This window comes from Dipteris shenzhenensis, chromosome 18, assembly GCF_047967505.1.
Source record: "Dipteris shenzhenensis isolate YYH24624 ecotype China chromosome 18, Dip_SZ_1.0, whole genome shotgun sequence".
In the NCBI taxonomy this organism is placed as follows: domain Eukaryota; kingdom Viridiplantae; phylum Streptophyta; class Polypodiopsida; order Gleicheniales; family Dipteridaceae; genus Dipteris; species Dipteris shenzhenensis.
Window position 1 is genome coordinate 30292730 of NC_141613.1, and position 19804 is coordinate 30312533.

The window sequence follows — 19804 nt, forward strand, 5'->3', positions numbered from 1 at the left end:
TCAAAAATTTAGTATGGCTAAAGAAGATGGAGCTGGAAGGTTACCACAATTGCCATTAGTGGAAGTGGCAAATAAATATGCAGGCCGACTAGTAGTTTTGTTGCTTACAAGAATCATAGGGTTATCTAGCACCAAGAGTACAAGTGACTGAGTAGGTGGTGTCGCAACAAGTATTTAACTTACTATGGTATCTAGAGGCACCTACAAAGGTAGAAACGAAAGGCACTTCATAGCGAATGGTTGCGAAATTTAGGATGTCTCAAACCACCAAATTCTACTATATGATTAAAAATTACAGAAACACAGTAAAATAGAAATTATTTTTATGGTTTCTAGAGCATATAATTTTTTTTACAAAATATGACTACATGTTGGAATCCATTTAGTCACTCATTCTTTCATCCCAAAGTGGATGTAAATATATCTGGGCAGGGATAGTGCATGCTAGAATAATGAGATAAGTTTTTTTTGTAAGGAAAAACATAGAATTGTTACATAGTCAAAGCTCAGACAGATGCTGGCTAGACTTTTTCAGTATGCAAACACAGTTACATGGCCATAACAAACTTTAAAATAAGGGGATGATACAACCAACCCAAATAGAATTCACTCACACAAGAGAAAAGATCCAAGTTGAAATAAATTAGATACATAGATGGGATATTGATGAGTCCTACAAGAGGGTTAAAATTGTTGAAGATGTGTTGCCATCTCCATGTCGAAGTACTAATCCTACAAGAAGATTTATGAAGTTAAGATTCAAACAAGGGAATGCTAAATCAGAAATAGAGTAGGACAAGGGATTGGAAATCCTAGAGTCACTAACCAAAGAGAAGGATGTATTATTGCTAGAGCAAGTAAATGATAAAGAAAATGCCAATCCAAAGGAGGATAACCCAATGGGATTAATGGGACAAGAGGAACTAGCCAAATGCAAAGATTTTATCTTAATCCCATCACCAGACAGGGAAGAAGTTAGATATCAATGCTCCACTCTCGTGTAACTATGCAGGAACCAGCTAACTCTACTTGTAAGCCCCCCATATGAAGAGAAGGCACTTGAGTAGCTTGGTTATCTGGTAGGTCCTGGTTTGGACACCATATGGGGGCCATGTGTGGCCTGATGGCTGGACGGCTTTAGATAGATTGGCACACCGCCAACTAGCTACATGCAAGTGTGGGAAGGCATCCCATGATTGACCGCACTGAGGGTAGACAGAGCATTTCTCAGGGCAGCCCACTCTCGGGTTGCGGGGCCCGTTTGGAGCCTCAGATGATCCCAGATGGCTCTGGGCCGAATAGAAACCGTAGGTCAGTTGCTCTATTTTGTGCACCGATTCTATCGTGTGGTCAATGGCCTATTTCGAGACCCAGTCGACCGTTTTGGGTGGACTGGGTCGATCACCCAATTGGGTCCAACCGACTACGATTGGTGGCTATATAAGAGCAAGCCCGTGAAGCCCATTTCGTCACTGGCTATAGCAACCCTGATTCCTAAGCATCCAGCCTCCATCCTCTACTGTTTCCAGCTTGCCATTGAAGCTTCTTTCACAAGAGCACACGGTTTGGAGGCAGCGCCATCTATTGTATCAGTTCTATAGTAATCAAATTTTTTATTCTCCATACTATCTGGTTCTCTCTCTTCTATACGAGATCCTGTTATCTGTTGAGCACAGACGTTGTATTATTTTCTTACAGAAGTACAGCATAAGAAAATTTTGATTTTGAATCTTCCTAAGGTGAATGATGAGAGTATGCTTGAAGCAAGGTTTGAGCAATAGGCAGATTGGCCAATAAGTTGAATTGTATTGTTTGTTAATATTTTGACCACATTTCATCAACAGCAAAGGCTATGATCTCAGCATGAACAAATGTTGCTTGAAGAATTAGAAATAGAAAGACAGATGCATAAGAGCTACATGGAAGTGTTGAGAGGAACAGAGAGAGGAGAGATACGAATACAAGAGTTGTGTTGAGAGGAAGAGAAGAGGAGAGAGACCGACACAAAAGTTGCTCCCAAGAAAGTGATTCTATTCATAGATCATAGGCATATATATAGCTAAGGACTAGGCTGAGTTAGGGCAAGCTATATACAGCTCTAACACCTCTCTAACACCCCCACTCAAGCTAGGCCCTCTAGCGACAGATGAAAAAACCCTTGGGGAGTACAAGGGAAAAACCCGAGCCACTATATATATCTATGTGAAACTATATATACAAAGGATGGCCATATGCCATTTTGAATGATACATCATAATGCTAGATGATACAGTGCAAATTGCTTGTAGATAGTACAAGGATCTTCAAGTTTGATGTTTGAGCTCTTCATCTGAATAGTAGAGCCTCTTGTCTCCAAGTTCAGTCTGGTCAAACCTCCTCAAACATTTATAATCATGCCTTCATGTTTTGCACAATTCATCCACATAAAATGACCTATTTCATGCAATGTATATGAACACAGCAAATATTCAAGTGCCCATTTCTATTGTACCAAGGATGAATGTCACTACTACACACGCATCCTATTGCGACGTTTACGTACTGACGATTAGCGCCCGCTTAGCGTTAATCGTCGGTATAAAAATCGGGTGTCGTAAATCGTCGCTATATAGCGACTTTTAATAAGAGTCGCTATATAGCGACGTTAGTAATGGTCGCTATATAGCGACTCTAAAAGGTCGCTATATAGCGACTTTAGTAAAAGTCGCTATATAGCGACTTTTAAAGGTCGCTATATAGCGACACTGAGACTATATTATAGCGACGTTTTACAGAGAGGTTTTTTTTTTTTTTTAAGCCTTAAAATTTATTTTCTTCCAATGACAAAATTTTTTAAATTTTCATACATGTTTGAGCTCATAGAGAAATAAAAAATGAGAGCATGTACATCAAGCCTTTGAAGCTCATATATTCATGTCCAAGTTGGAGATGAGAAAAATCAAATTAAATAAGAGCATTTACATCAACTGTTTCATCTTGAGCCAAGTCTAAGGCGCCAAGCAAGTCTATCTCCAACTCTATACCGAGTTGATCTCCTATATCATCATCGTACTTCATCGTACTCTAGCATCGTACGTTCACCTAAAAGTATTTGATCATCTTCTTCAATTAAGCTTAAGTGTGGTGATCGATCTTGACGATTGTTGTCTTCCTCGTCAATATCGTGATCTCCATCCTCCTCCCGTGCGATGTCATTATGCGCATCTTCCTCTTGCCTCATATGGTGATCTACATCTTCTTCGCTAGATTCATCAATTGGATCCGGATTTGGTAGTGGCATCTCCATATCCACATCTCGATCTTCAAAAATCTGCTTACTTCGTGGTGCAACTTGGATCACGTACCACCATCTTGGATCAGAACGATCCGGATGAAAAACCACCTATATTGAAGATGAAAAATCACGTGCCAAATGTCGTCAATTATATATATATCAATGGACTTAAAAAACGAAAGCTTCGACTAATTAAATCATTAGTATGCACCTGCTCACAGTGCTCGGGAAGAACAAAAGTATCACTTTCATCGGTCCAATGTTTGGTGGAGTCTATTGCAAAGAGACCGCTACCATCTTTTCTCACAGTTGCATGGGGACCGTTGTAAGTAGTTCTAAACCATTTTACATCAAGAATGAAAATAGTAAATCGTCTGAAATCAATTTCATAGATGTCGCGTATGGTTCCACAATAATCCAACTGTGAGGAGAGAAGATTGGTATCCGAAGCACTTGCTCGGCTATCTTGTGTGAAGTTAGCCATGACTCCACAATCATACGTGACTCTCTTTGAATCGATGCGTTCTATGCGAAAATGTCGTCCATATGACCATAATGCACTGTACTTTTTGTACTGTAAAAGAGCATCATTAAAACAATGAAGATGCACCTATTTTATAGCATATATTGCCACAAATAATTACTTAATTACATCAAGAGATAAGAAACTTACATGCACCATACATCCAGATGATAACTCCCGCTCGCGCTCGTTTATTGTCTCTCCATCACGTTCGGCTTTACGTATAGCTAGTTGTAGCCAATCAAGTGACATGTGAGTAGGGAGAAGAGCCAGATCTCGTGGATATGGTTGTGATCGCCTGTACATTACTATGAATCTCGTCCTTGCATTTATTCTTTCTGCTTTGGCCACTTCATATCTCTCAATCCACTTCTGCATCTCAGGGCTATTGAGGATACAAAACTTATTGAATTTCTCCATTTGCTCTTCGCTCATCTTTCTTTCAATCCCTTTTCCTTGGGGGACCTCGCCAATGATGCGATCATCATCCTTGTTGTGCCAAGCTTGCGGCATATCAGGATCCGTGGATGCAAGAAACTCTGTGATATATACTAATGACTCTTGCACAAGCCATCCCTCTGCCATGCTTGCTTCTGGTCTTGCTCTTTGTCTTACAAACCCCTTTAAAGTTTTCATAAACCGCTCGAGAAAAAACATCCATCGATTATGAACGGTACCTGCTATAGCCACCTCATCAACTATGTGCACAAGCAAGTGGACTTGAGTTGTCATAATGCTTGAGGGAAAGTGCTTCTCAAGCAAGCATACGGCTTCGATGGATTCCACCCTAGCCTTCTCGATGCTCGATATAGAGATCTCTTTTTGAGATATCCACCTATTTCACATGTCCATGCATATGTAAGATATTTGAGATATCCACCTATTTCACATGTCCATGAAGAAAATACATAATGCGAATTGATAGTAAGCATACCTCACAATACCACAGATCTTGAATATAGCATTTCTAACATCTTCTTGTAAGCACCCTTTTATTGTAATTGGAAGGATGAACTATCAAAGCAACAATGAAATCATGTCAACAATATAACATAATAATAATTACGCTAATACATCACTATTATCGGTACACTAATTCTACTTAGAATACCTGTAAGACCTTGTGCCAATCATGGGACTTGAGGCCACTAAGCTTATTGTCCTTTGAAAATGCTCCTTTCAAGCAACGCATGTACCCTGTCGGTGTTTGAAAAGAGGCAATGTCTGCCTTGATCGCTGCCTCCTCCCTCATAGAGAGGATCCACGTTGCTTTCGGGAGGACAACTTTTCCTGAAGCATGCACTTGGGGCCACAAACGAGACATCCTATTCATAGCACGCAAGTCTTCTCGCACTCCTCTCGAGTCCTTGGAACCAACCAAGTGTGCCCAAATGGTAGCCCCCACATTCTTAAAGATATGCATGGGATCCAAGAGATGATTGATTTGTAACTGACCCCAATAAGGAAGCTCGTGAAAGATCGATAGCCTCTTCATACCAGGAGGAGGTTCCTCTCCATTCTCCCTCCAAGCTTGAATCCAATCACTTGCTTTCAAATATGATGGTGGTGGATCAAGCTGACCTCCACGTGCGAGATGGTCGAGCGGAAGGTATCGAGCATGACCTTCATAAACATTTTTCCTCATGTGTTTGGAGTAGCGTGCAAGCGATTTCAGAGCGGGTCCACAAACAGGACAAGCATGGTACCCACTTGTAGCAAGCCCTGCACGCGTGCATGAATATGTTAGTACAAGACATGCGTGCAAAAGAGAGTAAAAAAAGCATAATCCCTCATTGTACATGTAAAGACATAACCACGTACCTGCGCACTCTCCATATCCTGGGTAGTCATGCATGGTCCACATCAAGATACCCCTGACGGAAATATCATTGGTATGCCTAGGAGCTCTGGAAATATCAAAGACCTGCACTCCTCTCCATAATATCTGTAACTCCTCTATCAAAGGTGCCATGTACACGTCCATGTTTCTTGCCTTGTACTTTCCTGGCACAAGTAGTGCAAGCATGAGGTGTCCCTTTTTTATTGTTAGCCATGGTGGGATATTGTAATTCACCACGACTATGGGCCATGTCGACCAAGATGTCGAGCGTAACCCGAAAGGATTCACGCCGTCCATGGCTAGCCCAAGATGTAAGTTGCGTGGCTCTCTCGCAAAGTCCGGCCACTGATTATCTATGTGCTTCCAAGCCGCACAATCTGCGGGAATCCTCAATGTGTGATCAGTGGACCGATGAGATGCATGCCATGTCATCAACTCCGCTATGGATTTGCATCGAAACATGTGTTGTATTCTTGCAATGATGGGAAAGTGTCTTAAGACCTTTACCGGTATCCTCTCACCCTGCAAGTCATCTCTATATCGTTGTTCCCCACACTTTGGACAACTAGCCAAATCTCCATGCTCATGACGAAAGAGAATACAATCATTACGGCAAGCATGGATGGTATCATAATCCATACCCACCATTGTTAGCATCTTTTTCGCTTCATCTCTTGATGCGGGCATGGTATTTGGTGCAGGCAACATCTTTTGGAGCAACCTATGACAAAGACACTATCCAAATGATGATTCTCAAAACAAACAATATCGAAATAACGAGTCAATCAAATTAATGCAAGGGCTAACCTCATTAAGGCCGAGACACTTGTATCCGACCATCCATACTGTACTTGTAGATTCAAGATTGAGAGACAAGCACGTAGTTTAGACATCCTGGCACCCTCGTACAATTGTGTTGATTGCAACTCTCGCATTTTCACCTCAGACTCTGACATCACGTGTACGTGGGATGTAGTGCCCCTAAAAATGGAATCCATCATGTCGACCATACCCTCGTCGTCATCTGGGAGACTATAGTCTTGTTGAAAGTGAGAAGGTATATGTGTACCCTCGTCACCCTCGTCATCCTGTCATAAGCTCATTCGTGTAAATAGAAGATCTTCTAATTCCGGGTATACAATAAGATTGCGAACTTAAATAGCTTTGACTTACCGATGATCCATCAACATGTGCAACACCAACGGGGGGTACTGGTTCCGGCTCCTCCCCATACATCCGCAAGTGGCGCATGATAATACGACGTTGATGTCGTACTTCTCGCTTGCAATGAGTGCAATGACAATATAACCTCTCCGTAAGCCACTTCGTGCTCCCGGGCGTTGGCGCATCATCGGATGAGCTTCCACTCGTCCCTTCCATCTACACTTATAAAACCAAAACATAAGCATGAAGAGGAGATGTACACAATTATGAGCATAGCATGTTTAATTTGAGCTTCTCTTGAGGCTATATAAAAAGAATGACATCGCTATATAGTAAGGATTGAAACAAAAAATCCTATATAGTAAGGCTATGTAGTAAGAGGAGATATTGACAATTATAGGCATAGCATGTTTGAGTCACAAGAGGCCTCATTAAAAAACAAACAGTAAGCGTCGCTATATAGCGACTCTCTGTTCCGTCGCTATATAGCGACGATTTTAATTGAAAGCGTCGCTATATAGCGACGTTTTCAATTAAAAACGTCGCTATATAGCGACGAATAAGCGTCGCTATATAGCGACGCTGTGGGTTAAAACCCGAAACGACGAAACCCGCGGCGTTTTGCTCAAAGCTTTCCTAATCTCTAAACTAAGCTCTCCAAAATCTCCTCCCACCTATTTTCACTGACCTCCCATCTATTCCAAGCAACCTCCTACCCTATTTCCCACTCCTCACCCTCCTCCTACCTCTTGTGCACCCTCTCTCTCCTTTTTCCCTCTTTGGTTTCCAGAAAGAAAGTTCTTCAAAAGGTGAGTTTTTTTCAACAATGTAGGTTGTTTGTTTGTTAGCTTTGGTTTTGTGAGTGTTTCTACTTGTATTGCTAAAGTTTTAAACTAGTTTTCATGCTTGATTAGAAAGGATTCAAACAAAAAACGAAATTTCAAGAAAGAAAGAAAATTTCAAGAAAGAAAGAAAGAAACTCACCTCTTCTTTCTGTATTTCTCTTCCTTCTCTTCCTTCTCTTCTCCTCAATCTCCTCCTTTCCTTGTCTCCTCAATCTTCTCTTTCCTTGTCTCCTTTCAAGAAGTTGCTTTTGTGATCTCCTCTTTCCACTAACATCTTATTTGAAAAAATGGGTTGTTTTCTCTCTTTTGTAGGGCCAGTCCACTACACCGAGCGGGACATAGTCTCTCTTTTGTGGGCCCAGTCCACTACACCGAGTGGGACATACTTTTACAGGTAAGTGCTTCCTCTTCTTTCCATTTAAGCTTTTTGTTATTTGCATTTGCCTGCAGCTAGCGCCTTAAGCGCTAGCTGCAGTGATGGGCGTAGGAACCCTCTCTTCCCCCTTCTCTTTTTCTCATTTTCCCCCTTCTCTTTTTTCCCTCTTCTCTTATTCTCTCTTTCCCCCTCTCTCTTTTCCCTTCTCTCTTTCCTTTCCCCCTTATTCTCTATTTCCGCATCCCTCTTATTCTCTTATGCTTATGCTTCTCTCATTCCGCATAAGCTCCTCCTCTATTTCCGCATGAGCATAAGCTCATGCTTATGCTCATTCATGAGCATGAGCTTATGCGTAAGTTTCCGCAAGAGCTTATGCGGAAATAGAGAATGAGAGAAGCATACGCTTCTCTCATTCTCTTTTTCCGCATAAGCTCCTTCTCTCATTCCGCATAAGCTCCTTCTCTATTTCCGCATGAGCATAAGCATGAGCTTATGCTTATGCTTATGCTTATGCTCATTCATCCGCAAGAGCTTATGCGTAAGTTTCTGCAAGAGCTTATCCGCAAGTGCTCCTTCTCTTTTTCCGCATAAGCTCCTCCTCTATTTTCGCATGAGCATAAGCATGAGCTTATGCTTATGCTTATGCATAAGCATAAGCATAAGCTCATGCTTATGCTCATTCATGAGCATGAGCTTATGCGTAAGTTTCCGCAAGAGCTTATGCGGAAATAGAGAATGAGAGAAGCATATGCTTCTCTCATTCTCTTTTTCCGCATAAGCTCCTTCTCTCATTCCGCATAAGCTCCTTCTCTATTTCCGCATGAGCATAAGCATGAGCTTATGCTTATGCTTATGCTTATGCTTATGCATAAGCATAAGCATAAGCTCATGCTTATGCTCATTCTTCGCATGAGCTTATGCGTAAGTTTCCGCAAGAGCTTATACGGAAATAGAGAATGAGAGAAGCATATGCTTCTCTCATTCTCTTTTTCCGCATAAGCTCCTTCTCTCATTCCGCTTAAGCTCCTTCTCTATTTCCGCATGAGCATAAGCATGAGCTTATGCTTATGCTTATGCTTATGCTTATGCATAAGCATAAGCATAAGCTCATGCTTATGCTCATTCATCCGCAAGCATAAGCATGAGCATAAGCATGAGCATAAGCATGAGCTTATGCTTATGCTTATGCATAAGCATAAGCATAAGCTCATGCTTATGCTCATTCATGAGCATGAGCTTATGCGTAAGTTTCCGCAAGAGCTTATGCGGAAATAGAGAATGAGAGAAGCATATGCTTCTCTCATTCTCTTTTTCCGCATAAGCTCCTTCTCTCATTCCGCATAAGCTCCTTCTCTATTTCCGCATGAGCATAAGCATGAGCTTATGCTTATGCTTATGCTCATGCATAAGCATAAGCATAAGCTCATGCTTATGCTCATTCTTCATGCTTATGCTCATTCATGTCCATGAGCTTATGCGTAAGTTTCCGCAAGAGCTTATGCGAAAATAGAGAATGAGAGAAGCATATGCTTCTCTCATTCTCTTTTTCCGCATAAGCTCCTTCTCTTATTCCGCATGCAAGTTTCCGCAAGTTTTCGCATGAGCTCCTTCTCTTATTCCGCATAAGCTCCTTCTCTCATGCCGCATAAGCTCCTTCTCTATTTCCGCATGAGCATAAGCATGAGCTTATGCTTATGCTTATGCTTATGCTTATGCTTATGCATAAGCATAAGCATAAGCTCATGCTTATGCTCATTCATCCGCAAGAGCTTATGCGTAAGTTTCCGCAAGAGCTTATGCGGAAATAGAGAATGAGAGAAGCATATGCTTCTCTCATTCTCTTATTCCGCATAAGCTCCTTCTCTCATTCCGCATAAGCTCCTTCTCTATTTCCGCATGAGCATAAGCATGAGCTTATGCTTATGCTTATGCTTATGCATAAGCATAAGCATAAGCTCATGCTTATGCTCATTCTTCGCATGAGCTTATGCGTAAGTTTCCGCAAGAGCTTATACGGAAATAGAGAATGAGAGAAGCATATGCTTCTCTCATTCTCTTTTTCCGCATAAGCTCCTTCTCTCATTCCGCTTAAGCTCCTTCTCTATTTCCGCATGAGCATAAGCATGAGCTTATGCTTATGCTTATGCTTATGCTTATGCATAAGCATAAGCATAAGCTCATGCTTATGCTCATTCATCCGCAAGCATAAGCATGAGCATAAGCATGAGCATAAGCATGAGCTTATGCTTATGCTTATGCATAAGCATAAGCATAAGCTCATGCTTATGCTCATTCATGAGCATGAGCTTATGCGTAAGTTTCCGCAAGAGCTTATGCGGAAATAGAGAATGAGAGAAGCATATGCTTCTCTCATTCTATTTTTCCGCATAAGCTCCTTCTCTCATTCCGCATAAGCTCCTTCTCTATTTCCGCATGAGCATAAGCATGAGCTTATGCTTATGCTTATGCTCATGCATAAGCATAAGCATAAGCTCATGCTTATGCTCATTCTTCATGCTTATGCTCATTCATGTCCATGAGCTTATGCGTAAGTTTCCGCAAGAGCTTATGCGGAAATAGAGAATGAGAGAAGCATATGCTTCTCTCATTCTCTTTTTCCGCATAAGCTTCTTCTCTTATTCCGCATGCAAGTTTCCGCATGAGCTCCTTCTCTTATTCCGCATAAGCTCCTTCTCTCATTCCGCATAAGCTCCTTCTCTATTTCCGCATGAGCAGAAGCATGAGCTTATGCTTATGCTTATGCTTATGCGTATGCTTATGCATAAGCATAAGCATAAGCTCATGCTTATGCTCATTCATCCGCAAGAGCTTATGCGTAAGTTTCCGCAAGAGCTTATGCGGAAATAGAGAATGAGAGAAGCATATGCTTCTCTCATTCTCTTATTCCGCATAAGCTCCTTCTCTCATTCCGCATAAGCTCCTTCTCTATTTCCGCATGAGCATAAGCATGAGCTTATGCTTATGCTTATGCTTATGCTTATGCATAAGCATAAGCATAAGCTCATGCTTATGCTCATTCTTCGCATGAGCTTATGCGTAAGTTTCCGCAAGAGCTTATACGGAAATAGAGAATGAGAGAAGCATATGCTTCTCTCATTCTCTTTTTCCGCATAAGCTCCTTCTCTCATTCCGCTTAAGCTCCTTCTCTATTTCCGCATGAGCATAAGCATGAGCTTATGCTTATGCTTATGCTTATGCTTATGCATAAGCATAAGCATAAGCTCATGCTTATGCTCATTCATCCGCAAGCATAAGCATGAGCATAAGCATGAGCATAAGCATGAGCTTATGCTTATGCTTATGCATAAGCATAAGCATAAGCTCATGCTTATGCTCATTCATGAGCATGAGCTTATGCGTAAGTTTCCGCAAGAGCTTATGCGGAAATAGAGAATGAGAGAAGCATATGCTTCTCTCATTCTCTTTTTCCGCATAAGCTCCTTCTCTCATTCCGCATAAGCTCCTTCTCTATTTCCGCATGAGCATAAGCATGAGCTTATGCTTATGCTTATGCTCATGCATAAGCATAAGCATAAGCTCATGCTTATGCTCATTCATGTCCATGAGCTTATGCGTAAGTTTCCGCAAGAGCTTATGCGGAAATAGAGAATGAGAGAAGCATATGCTTCTCTCATTCTCTTTTTCCGCATAAGCTCCTTCTCTTATTCCGCATGCAAGTTTCCGCAAGTTTCCGCATGAGCTCCTTCTCTTATTCCGCATAAGCTCCTTCTCTCATTCCGCATAAGCTCCTTCTCTATTTCCGCATGAGCATAAGCATGAGCTTATGCTTATGCTTATGCTTATGCTTATGCTTATGCATAAGCATAAGCATAAGCTCATGCTTATGCTCATTCATCCGCAAGAGCTTATGCGGAAATAGAGAATGAGAGAAGCATATGCTTCTCTCATTCTCTTATTCCGCATAAGCTCCTTCTCTCATTCCGCATAAGCTCCTTCTCTATTTCCGCATGAGCATAAGCATGAGCTTATGCTTATGCTCATTCTTCGCATGAGCTTATATGCTTCTCTCATTCTCTTATTCCGCATAAGCTCCTTCTCTCATTCCGCATAAGCTCCTTCTCTATTTCCGCATGAGCATAAGCATGAGCTTATGCTTATGCTCATTCTTCGCATGAGCTTATGCGTAAGTTTCCGCAAGAGCTTATACGGAAATAGAGAATGAGAGAAGCATATGCTTCTCTCATTCTCTTTTTCCGCATAAGCTCCTTCTCTCATTCCGCTTAAGCTCCTTCTCTATTTCCGCATGAGCATAAGCATGAGCTTATGCTTATGCTTATGCTTATGCTTATGCTCATTCATCCGCAAGCATAAGCATGAGCTTATGCTTATGCTTATGCATAAGCATAAGCATAAGCTCATGCTTATGCTCATTCATGAGCATGAGCTTATGCGTAAGTTTCCGCAAGAGCTTATACGGAAATAGAGAATGAGAGAAGCATATGCTTCTCTCATTCTCTTTTTCCGCATAAGCTCCTTCTCTCATTCCGCATAAGCTCCTTCTCTATTTCCGCATGAGCATAAGCATGAGCTTATGCTTATGCTTATGCTCATGCATAAGCATAAGCATAAGCTCATGCTTATGCTCATTCTTCATGCTTATGCTCATTCATGTCCATGAGCTTATGCGTAAGTTTCCGCAAGAGCTTATGCGGAAATAGAGAATGAGAGAAGCATATGCTTCTCTCATTCTCTTTTTCCGCATAAGCTCCTTCTCTCATTCCGCATAAGCATAAGCATGAGCTCCTTCTCTCCTTCTCTCCGCATGAGCTCCTTCTCTCCTTCTCTCCGCATAAGCTCCTTCTCTCATTCCGCATAAGCATAAGCATAAGCATAAGCTCCTTCTCTCCTTCTCTTATCCGCAAGTTTCCGCAAGTGCTCCTTCTCTTTTTCCGCATAAGCTCCCTCTCTTTTTCCGCATGAGCATAAGCATGAGCTTATGCTTATGCTTATGCTTATGCATAAGCATAAGCATAAGCTCATGCTTATGCTCATTCTCATGCTTATGCTCATTCATGTCCATGAGCTTATGCGTAAGTTTCCGCAAGAGCTTATGCGGAAATAGAGAATGAGAGAAGCATATGCTTCTCTCATTCTCTTTTTCCGCATAAGCTCCTTCTCTTATTCCGCATGCAAGTTTCCGCAAGTTTCCGCATGAGCTCCTTCTCTTATTCCGCATAAGCTCCTTCTCTCATTCCGCATAAGCTCCTTCTCTATTTCCGCATGAGCATAAGCATGAGCTTATGCTTATTCATGAGCATGAGCTTATGCGGAAGTTTCCGCAGGAGCTTATGCAGAAATAGAGAATGAGAGAAGCATATGCGGATCTCATTCTCTTTTTCCGCATAAGCTCTTTCTCTCTTTCCGCATAAGCTCTTTCTCTTTCTCTTTTGCGTGAGCATATGCGGAAATAGAGAATGAGAGAAGCTTATGCTTCTCTCCTCCTCTATTTTCGCGGAAAAAGAGAAGGAGCTTATGCGGAAATAGAGAATGAGAGATGCTTCTCTCCTTCTCTTTCCCTTTCTCTCATTCTCTATTTCCTCGTTCTCATTCTTTTCTTTCCTTTACATCTTCTTTCCCTCTTATCTTTCCCTCTTCTTTCCCTCTTTCCTTTCCCTCTTCTTTCCTTTCCCTCTTCTTTCTTCTTGCCTATGCCTATGCCTATGAGAATGCTCATGTTTGTTTATTTGTTTTCTGTTTTCGTGTTTGTGTCTATGTTAGACATGGGATCACGTCGCTCATCGGACGAGTACGGACAGCCTCGCAGGAGGAGAGCTCACGATCTATATGCTCCAGAGGACTTTGATTCCTCTCAGGCGACTACCCCGAGGACTACCCCTGGTCCGACTCCTCTCGGTCCTAGCACTGTGACTACCCCTGGTCCGACCCCTCTTCCACGTAGCACTGCGACTACCCCTCAGGGGACTCCTTTGCTAGCCGCGCATGGCTTTGTTGGGACTCCCGACGAGTTTGTAGCGCAGATGAGCGATGAGGAGGCAGAGAGATTCTTCTCTCTGCTCTCTCAGAGGACCTCCGCAATTCCTTCCCCTACACCGACGGGTGGACGTACAGCCCAGCCATCCCCTCGCGCCCCTTCGTCGACCGCGGGATCATCACCTGCGCATGCCTCCCGCAAGGGAAGGAAGAGTAGGATGGGCGGCTTCCACTCCTTCAGACTCTGCTACCGTCAGTCCCCCTTACTCATCAGGGGATCTCTCCTATCAAATCACATCTGCCGGAGAGATAATAGAAGACAAAAAGGGCAAAGCAGTGATGGCCGCCATGAGGCGGTTGATGAGTCATCACTTCAAGAGCGGCATAAATATCGATTGGCGGTATCAAGATGCCCAAAAGAAGCAGGCGGTGATCGATGAGTTAAAACTCAGATTTCCTAATCCGCCAAATGTGGAGTTTAATAACAGTTATATGCTCGAGCGCATGGGTTTGGTCCTAAAGCATCGCAGATCAACCATGCGTACTTCCATTACAAAGGGGTTGTCTAAACCCAGCTGGGCAGACAAAGCTGATTGGAAGTTCTTGAAGAAGCAGAATAGGGACCATCCTGAAATGTTCGAGGGTCAGAGGAGGGCTGCGAAGAGACGGCTGGATGTCGTAGGTACTTCGCACTTTGGTGCAGGTGGACGGTATGCGTTCGAGGCAACCGTGGTAAGTTTACTTCTTTCCATTTAATGTATTGTTCTATTTGTTTTACTTACATATTACATGCACTTTAGCTAACTCTAACTCTCGTAAATTGGATCCACAGCAAGCTGCGATGGGTCGTCTTCCTACGGATGCAGAGACGCGGCGCGCATTTCGGATAGGAACCAAGCCGTGGTTCATTGAGCAAGAGGCAATGGGAGCGACAGTCGATTGGGCTGAGGTGGCTGCTCGCACGGTATAAGTTTACTCCTGCTTGTAATCTCACTTTTTAATTTAAGTTCCAATCTAATTTTCGATTTATATGGTTCAGTCTCAGGGTCAAAGCTCAAGCGTCCCATCATCAGAGATGAGCGATCAACAGGGGCAAGGATCGGACGCAGGTGCCGATGACGAAGGAGAAGACGCAGGTGTCGGGGACGAGGGAGAAGATGCAGGTGCCGAGGACCAGGGAACAGCCCAACAAGACGATTCGGATTCGGATTCGGATTAGTAGTGGTAGTAGCATTTTTCATATCCGCTCATTAGAGCCATTTTGTATCGCCCTTTCACAGGGTAATTTTGTTTCAAACACAGTTGTATATGCATTTCTTCCTCATCGTTCACAAGAACAATTTTGTATCACCCTGCAAGCAAGGGAAATTTTGTTATAAAAAACTTTCTTTTGTAATTACAAAAAAAAAAAAAAGGTTAGTGGGGCTAAACAGGGCTTCCTTTTGGCCCTGTTTAGCCCCACTAACCATTTTTTTTACCTTCTGTTAATCGTCGCTATATGTATATTGTCTAACAACAACCACTTTTTATACGTGCCACATCATTAGCCTTTTGATTTTATAATCTTCGAAGGCATCTTGAATTTCTACCTACATTGAGAAGATGATAATGTCATGTGGTGCCATCTTGCATGCATTTTAGTGAGTGCTCAATACTTCTAATTTAGATATCTACTTGCTTGTATCTAGTCTATATCACTTCTTATTGAAGTTGTTAATGTTAGCAATTACTGAATCCCTTACTCCAATGAAGATACCCCCTTTACTCACTATGTTGATCCATTCATGCTCATTTTTCGACGTAGCCATATGATAGGCTACCTATGATGTTGAGCCTTCCTCTAAGCTATGACATTCAAGTTTTAGATGTTCTTAGTTTCTTGAGGTCCATAAAAGAACAAGCTTCTAGACATCACCAAGTTGTGGACTGAAAGAGATGACGATGCCAAGAAAAGCCCATAAATTGTAGTTTTAATGAGGATCTACTCTCTTTCCCCCCCATAGAAATGAAACTTCTATTAAAGCTTTAAAGAACCAACCATACAATCAACCATCCTAAGGTGCTGAGTATGGGAGAAAAGAAAAGTTGTGGATTGAAAGAGGTGATGATTTCAAAAACAAACCGATAAATTGTAGTTTTAACAAGCATCTACTCCTTTTTTCCCCCAAAGAAACTTAACTTCTAATAAAGCTTTTAAAAACCAACCATACGATCCAGCATCCCAAGGTGCTGAGTATGGGAGAAAAGGCACCAAAAACTTGCTAAAAGTGAACTAGCTTGTTGTAGAGAACCCAGCTCACTAGTTAGGTAATCTTTGGAACAGGGGCTAACAACCCGTGAGGGGAGCTATACAACTAGGGAATCCCTCGTGCTATGAAAATGTCAAAGAGACCTACATGCCATGCCTTGCAATGCCCACCTTTTGGTGGTCACTCAAGAACCCAAAGTCTCGTGATTCTAGGTGGATCGTAGGATGTAGATAATGTCTTGCAAGATGGTGACCAAAAGGCCAAGGGTTGCTCAACCATCATAAGGCTGCAACGTGCAACCCATATGTTCCATTCTGTAACTGGCTAATACCTCCCACATGCTGTCCTCTCACAAGGACGGAGAATCTAGCCGAGCAAAAATTTTCTCCTTCAATCGTTAGGGTGTTTTTCAACCCAGAGATATCGATTATAAGTGGTGTTATCAAGATGTTATGTGATTCAAATTGCACCTTAAATTGCATGTATTCACAAATGTGGAAGTGGAACACTCCATATAAGAAAGGAAAGATGACAAGAAAGCTAGGTCAATGCAGGATTGTTCAACATATGAATAAGCATTCTATGTGAAGGTTTGTAATGCACACCAAACTGAAATGGTGAGAGCTTCCGTTAGGCAAAATATGTTAGCACAATGCTTCTTAGCTCACATTTTGGCGATCTTAGTAGGGAGTGTCGATGTTAGGTGTGCTAGTGAGGGAATATGGTGGGATAAGTTATCATGAGTATAATAGTAGGCAAACTTGAATTATAAACAATAAAAGCTTTGAAAGTGATTGGACGAAAGCGTTGTTCCATTTGAATTGCCTCGTCATCTGTGCAAGGTGGTATTATCATCGTTACCCTACTTAGCATACTTGAGTCCTTGTCTTTACTTGTACCGTGACACCAACTATTCACATATCACCTGCTAAGTATCATGCCTATGTCTCAAAAGTTTGTGCACAAGTACCAATCGCTCTCCCAGTCACATGAGAATTCATAGAACTACCAAAACTAGTAGACTAGCAAGAAATTCGAGAAAAATGGGACGACGACCCTTTACAAATGGCCACTCATTCTCTTTTGTATACTGCCTCCCTCTAATGCTTCGCAGATATTCCGTGCCAAATGCATTACGAATACTTGCTAAAATGGTTGGTGTGACTTTTGGTCACCTTTGCTTGGTGCTCGATCTTCTTCGCCTTGAAGTCTTCACTGTAGGTCAGTCCAAATGATTTGACTGTAGGTCAGCGTGTCACTGCTGGAGTCGAAGCCTTGCCAAGAGCGCTCTCTCACTGCAGCCTCCCAATCAACCATGGGGACTGGGAGTGGATCCCGTTGGATGGCTTTGAATTGGAAGAATACAAAACCACCAAAAAGAAAGTTGAAAGGCAAGAAAGGCGAGTGCCCGTCGAATTTCAATGCGAGGGGCACGGTCAAACTTATAATCACGACTGAGCCTCTTTTTCAATATATTCAAAGTTGGAGACAGTCAACGGCCGCTTGCAAGGTGTCGCCTATAAATAAGAGCGATACCGAAGGCAGTGAGAACAGAAGAGCCCTCAACCCAACATTCAAAGCATTTCGATTTTCGAAACCCTCGCAGGTCCTCATCTTCAACGCCCACCTTCTTCTTCTTCTTCTTCTTCGCATGGCCCTGCGTTTGCCTGCAGTCGCGCAAACCATAATCTATCCGGTCAGCTCCTCCGACCTACGCATCGATCAAGTTCGCCTAAGAGCAGGCGCAGCCCAGCTCCAAAGCAGCTCCCCAACAGCAGCAATATTTGGCTGCACAGCAATTAGTTCCCGCGCCTCTCATCACAGCGCGTCATTTTCGGCCACGAATGCCCAGCTTCCACAACGTCTTGAGGATGCTCCCTCGTCCACTTCATCAACATCCCCCCCCACCGGTAATATCTACACGTCCATGAAGGCGGACCATCTGGTTTTCTGGGACAACCATGATGGCCTTGTAGGAAATATTGCCCCAGGAGTCAGGCGCGACTTGGAGGAGGAGGAAGATTCGATGGCGGTAGCAGAATTGCGCTTGTTAGCAAACCTAGCAGCGGATCGAGCCGAGATGCACTCCATCCTCGCCCAACAGCGGGACAATTGGAACAAGCTCTTCCAGAACACCCTCACCGCGGCCACCATGACTGCGACCGTCCTGGCGGGCCTGGATGGACAGCAACATAGCTTGAGCTTAAGCTTGCCCGCCTTCTTCTTGGATGCAGGGTGTGCTTTCATGATGTCCGTCGTCAACCAGTTTCAACCGTCTCAATTGGCGGAAGAACAGCGAACTGCCTCTCGCCTCTTCAAGAAGCTCGTCAATGACATCCAATTCGCACTGCAACTCCCTCCTCATCTAAGGCAACGCACCGCAGCACTGCTTAAAGATTCTAGGGGCAGGCTCCAAGCCCTGGACAGGGCATACCCTATGCCATTGACGCCCGGTGGGCTGCCCAAGTTCCCGCCTCAAGTCGTTCCTCCGATTCTGAGCGACCCTCCTTCCGCAGTACCGTCAGAGCCGGCCTGCCAGAGCAACGGGTGGAACGACTCCATCGCTCGCGATTTAAGAGACGTAGCCACCCTGCTTCACGATTCCGACATCCAAACTTACACCAATTGGGCCACCAATGTCCAGAAGGTCAACAAGTGTCTGGCTATAGCGGCGCCCTTGTTTGCCATCTCCGGGGCTGCGCTCAATGCTATAGACGGTTTCGCGTGGAGCAGCAGCACTAACCTGGGCGTGCACGCAGCCATCTGCAGCCTTGTTGCAGCCTTTGCTGGGAGCTTTTCGCACGACATGCAACTAGGAATGGTGTTCGAGCTCTATAGGAATTCTGCAGGCTACTATGGAGAAATTAAGGCCTCCATCGACAAAAACCTGCAGGTTCCCGCAGAAGAACGAGAAAATGGGGTTCTGTTCCGCCAAAGGGTAGCTTACGAGTTGGGTCGCGAAGATGGGCCGCTGCCCATCGTGCCCCCAGGCGCCAAGGCCGCAGGAACTCTTTTCTGATCTGATTGGCCGCCCTTGTATAAACATGCCTCTCAAGGAATTGTAAAGAAACCTCACACTTTTATTCTTTAAAGATTTTATTAGCATCATTTTGAAGATCTTGAATTGGTGGAACAGTCGAGAGTTTAACCCCAACATTTTTCTTCTCAAAGAGAGCTGATATCCATGCACACTTTCATAAGATTTGCTTTTGGTTTGCATTACCTTAATTTCAATATAATATCATAAGAATAACTCTTTTTCGATCACTAGGTTCAAGATGACCCCTATAATCTCATTGAGTGCACGAGAGTTCATATCACTAGGTTCAAGATGACCCCTATAATCTCATTGAGTGCACGAGAGTTCATATCACGAGTAGGATAGATGCCATCACTAGGCTCCATATGAGCCACCATCCCCAAGCTCCATATGACCATCTAATTATGTCGATCATGTGAGTGGGTAACTATGTTGCATAACCACACCAACCTAAACATGATCACATCCATTTCATCACCATGTTTCATAAAGACACCATCCCCAAGTTCTATATCACCAC

At 43.1% G+C, this 19804-nt stretch overlaps 1 protein-coding gene across 1 annotated transcript; it reads left to right on the top strand.

The window, feature by feature from the left end:
• Window positions 1–18114: 18114 nt before the first annotated feature.
• LOC147891089 (putative F-box protein At4g22030) lies at window positions 18115–19263 on the top strand. The gene has a single exon (XM_087389148.1). It carries the CDS (start codon window positions 18172–18174, stop codon window positions 19261–19263), a length of 1092 nt encoding a protein of 363 aa, XP_087245274.1. The 5' UTR covers window positions 18115–18171.
• Window positions 19264–19804: the final 541 nt, after the last annotated feature.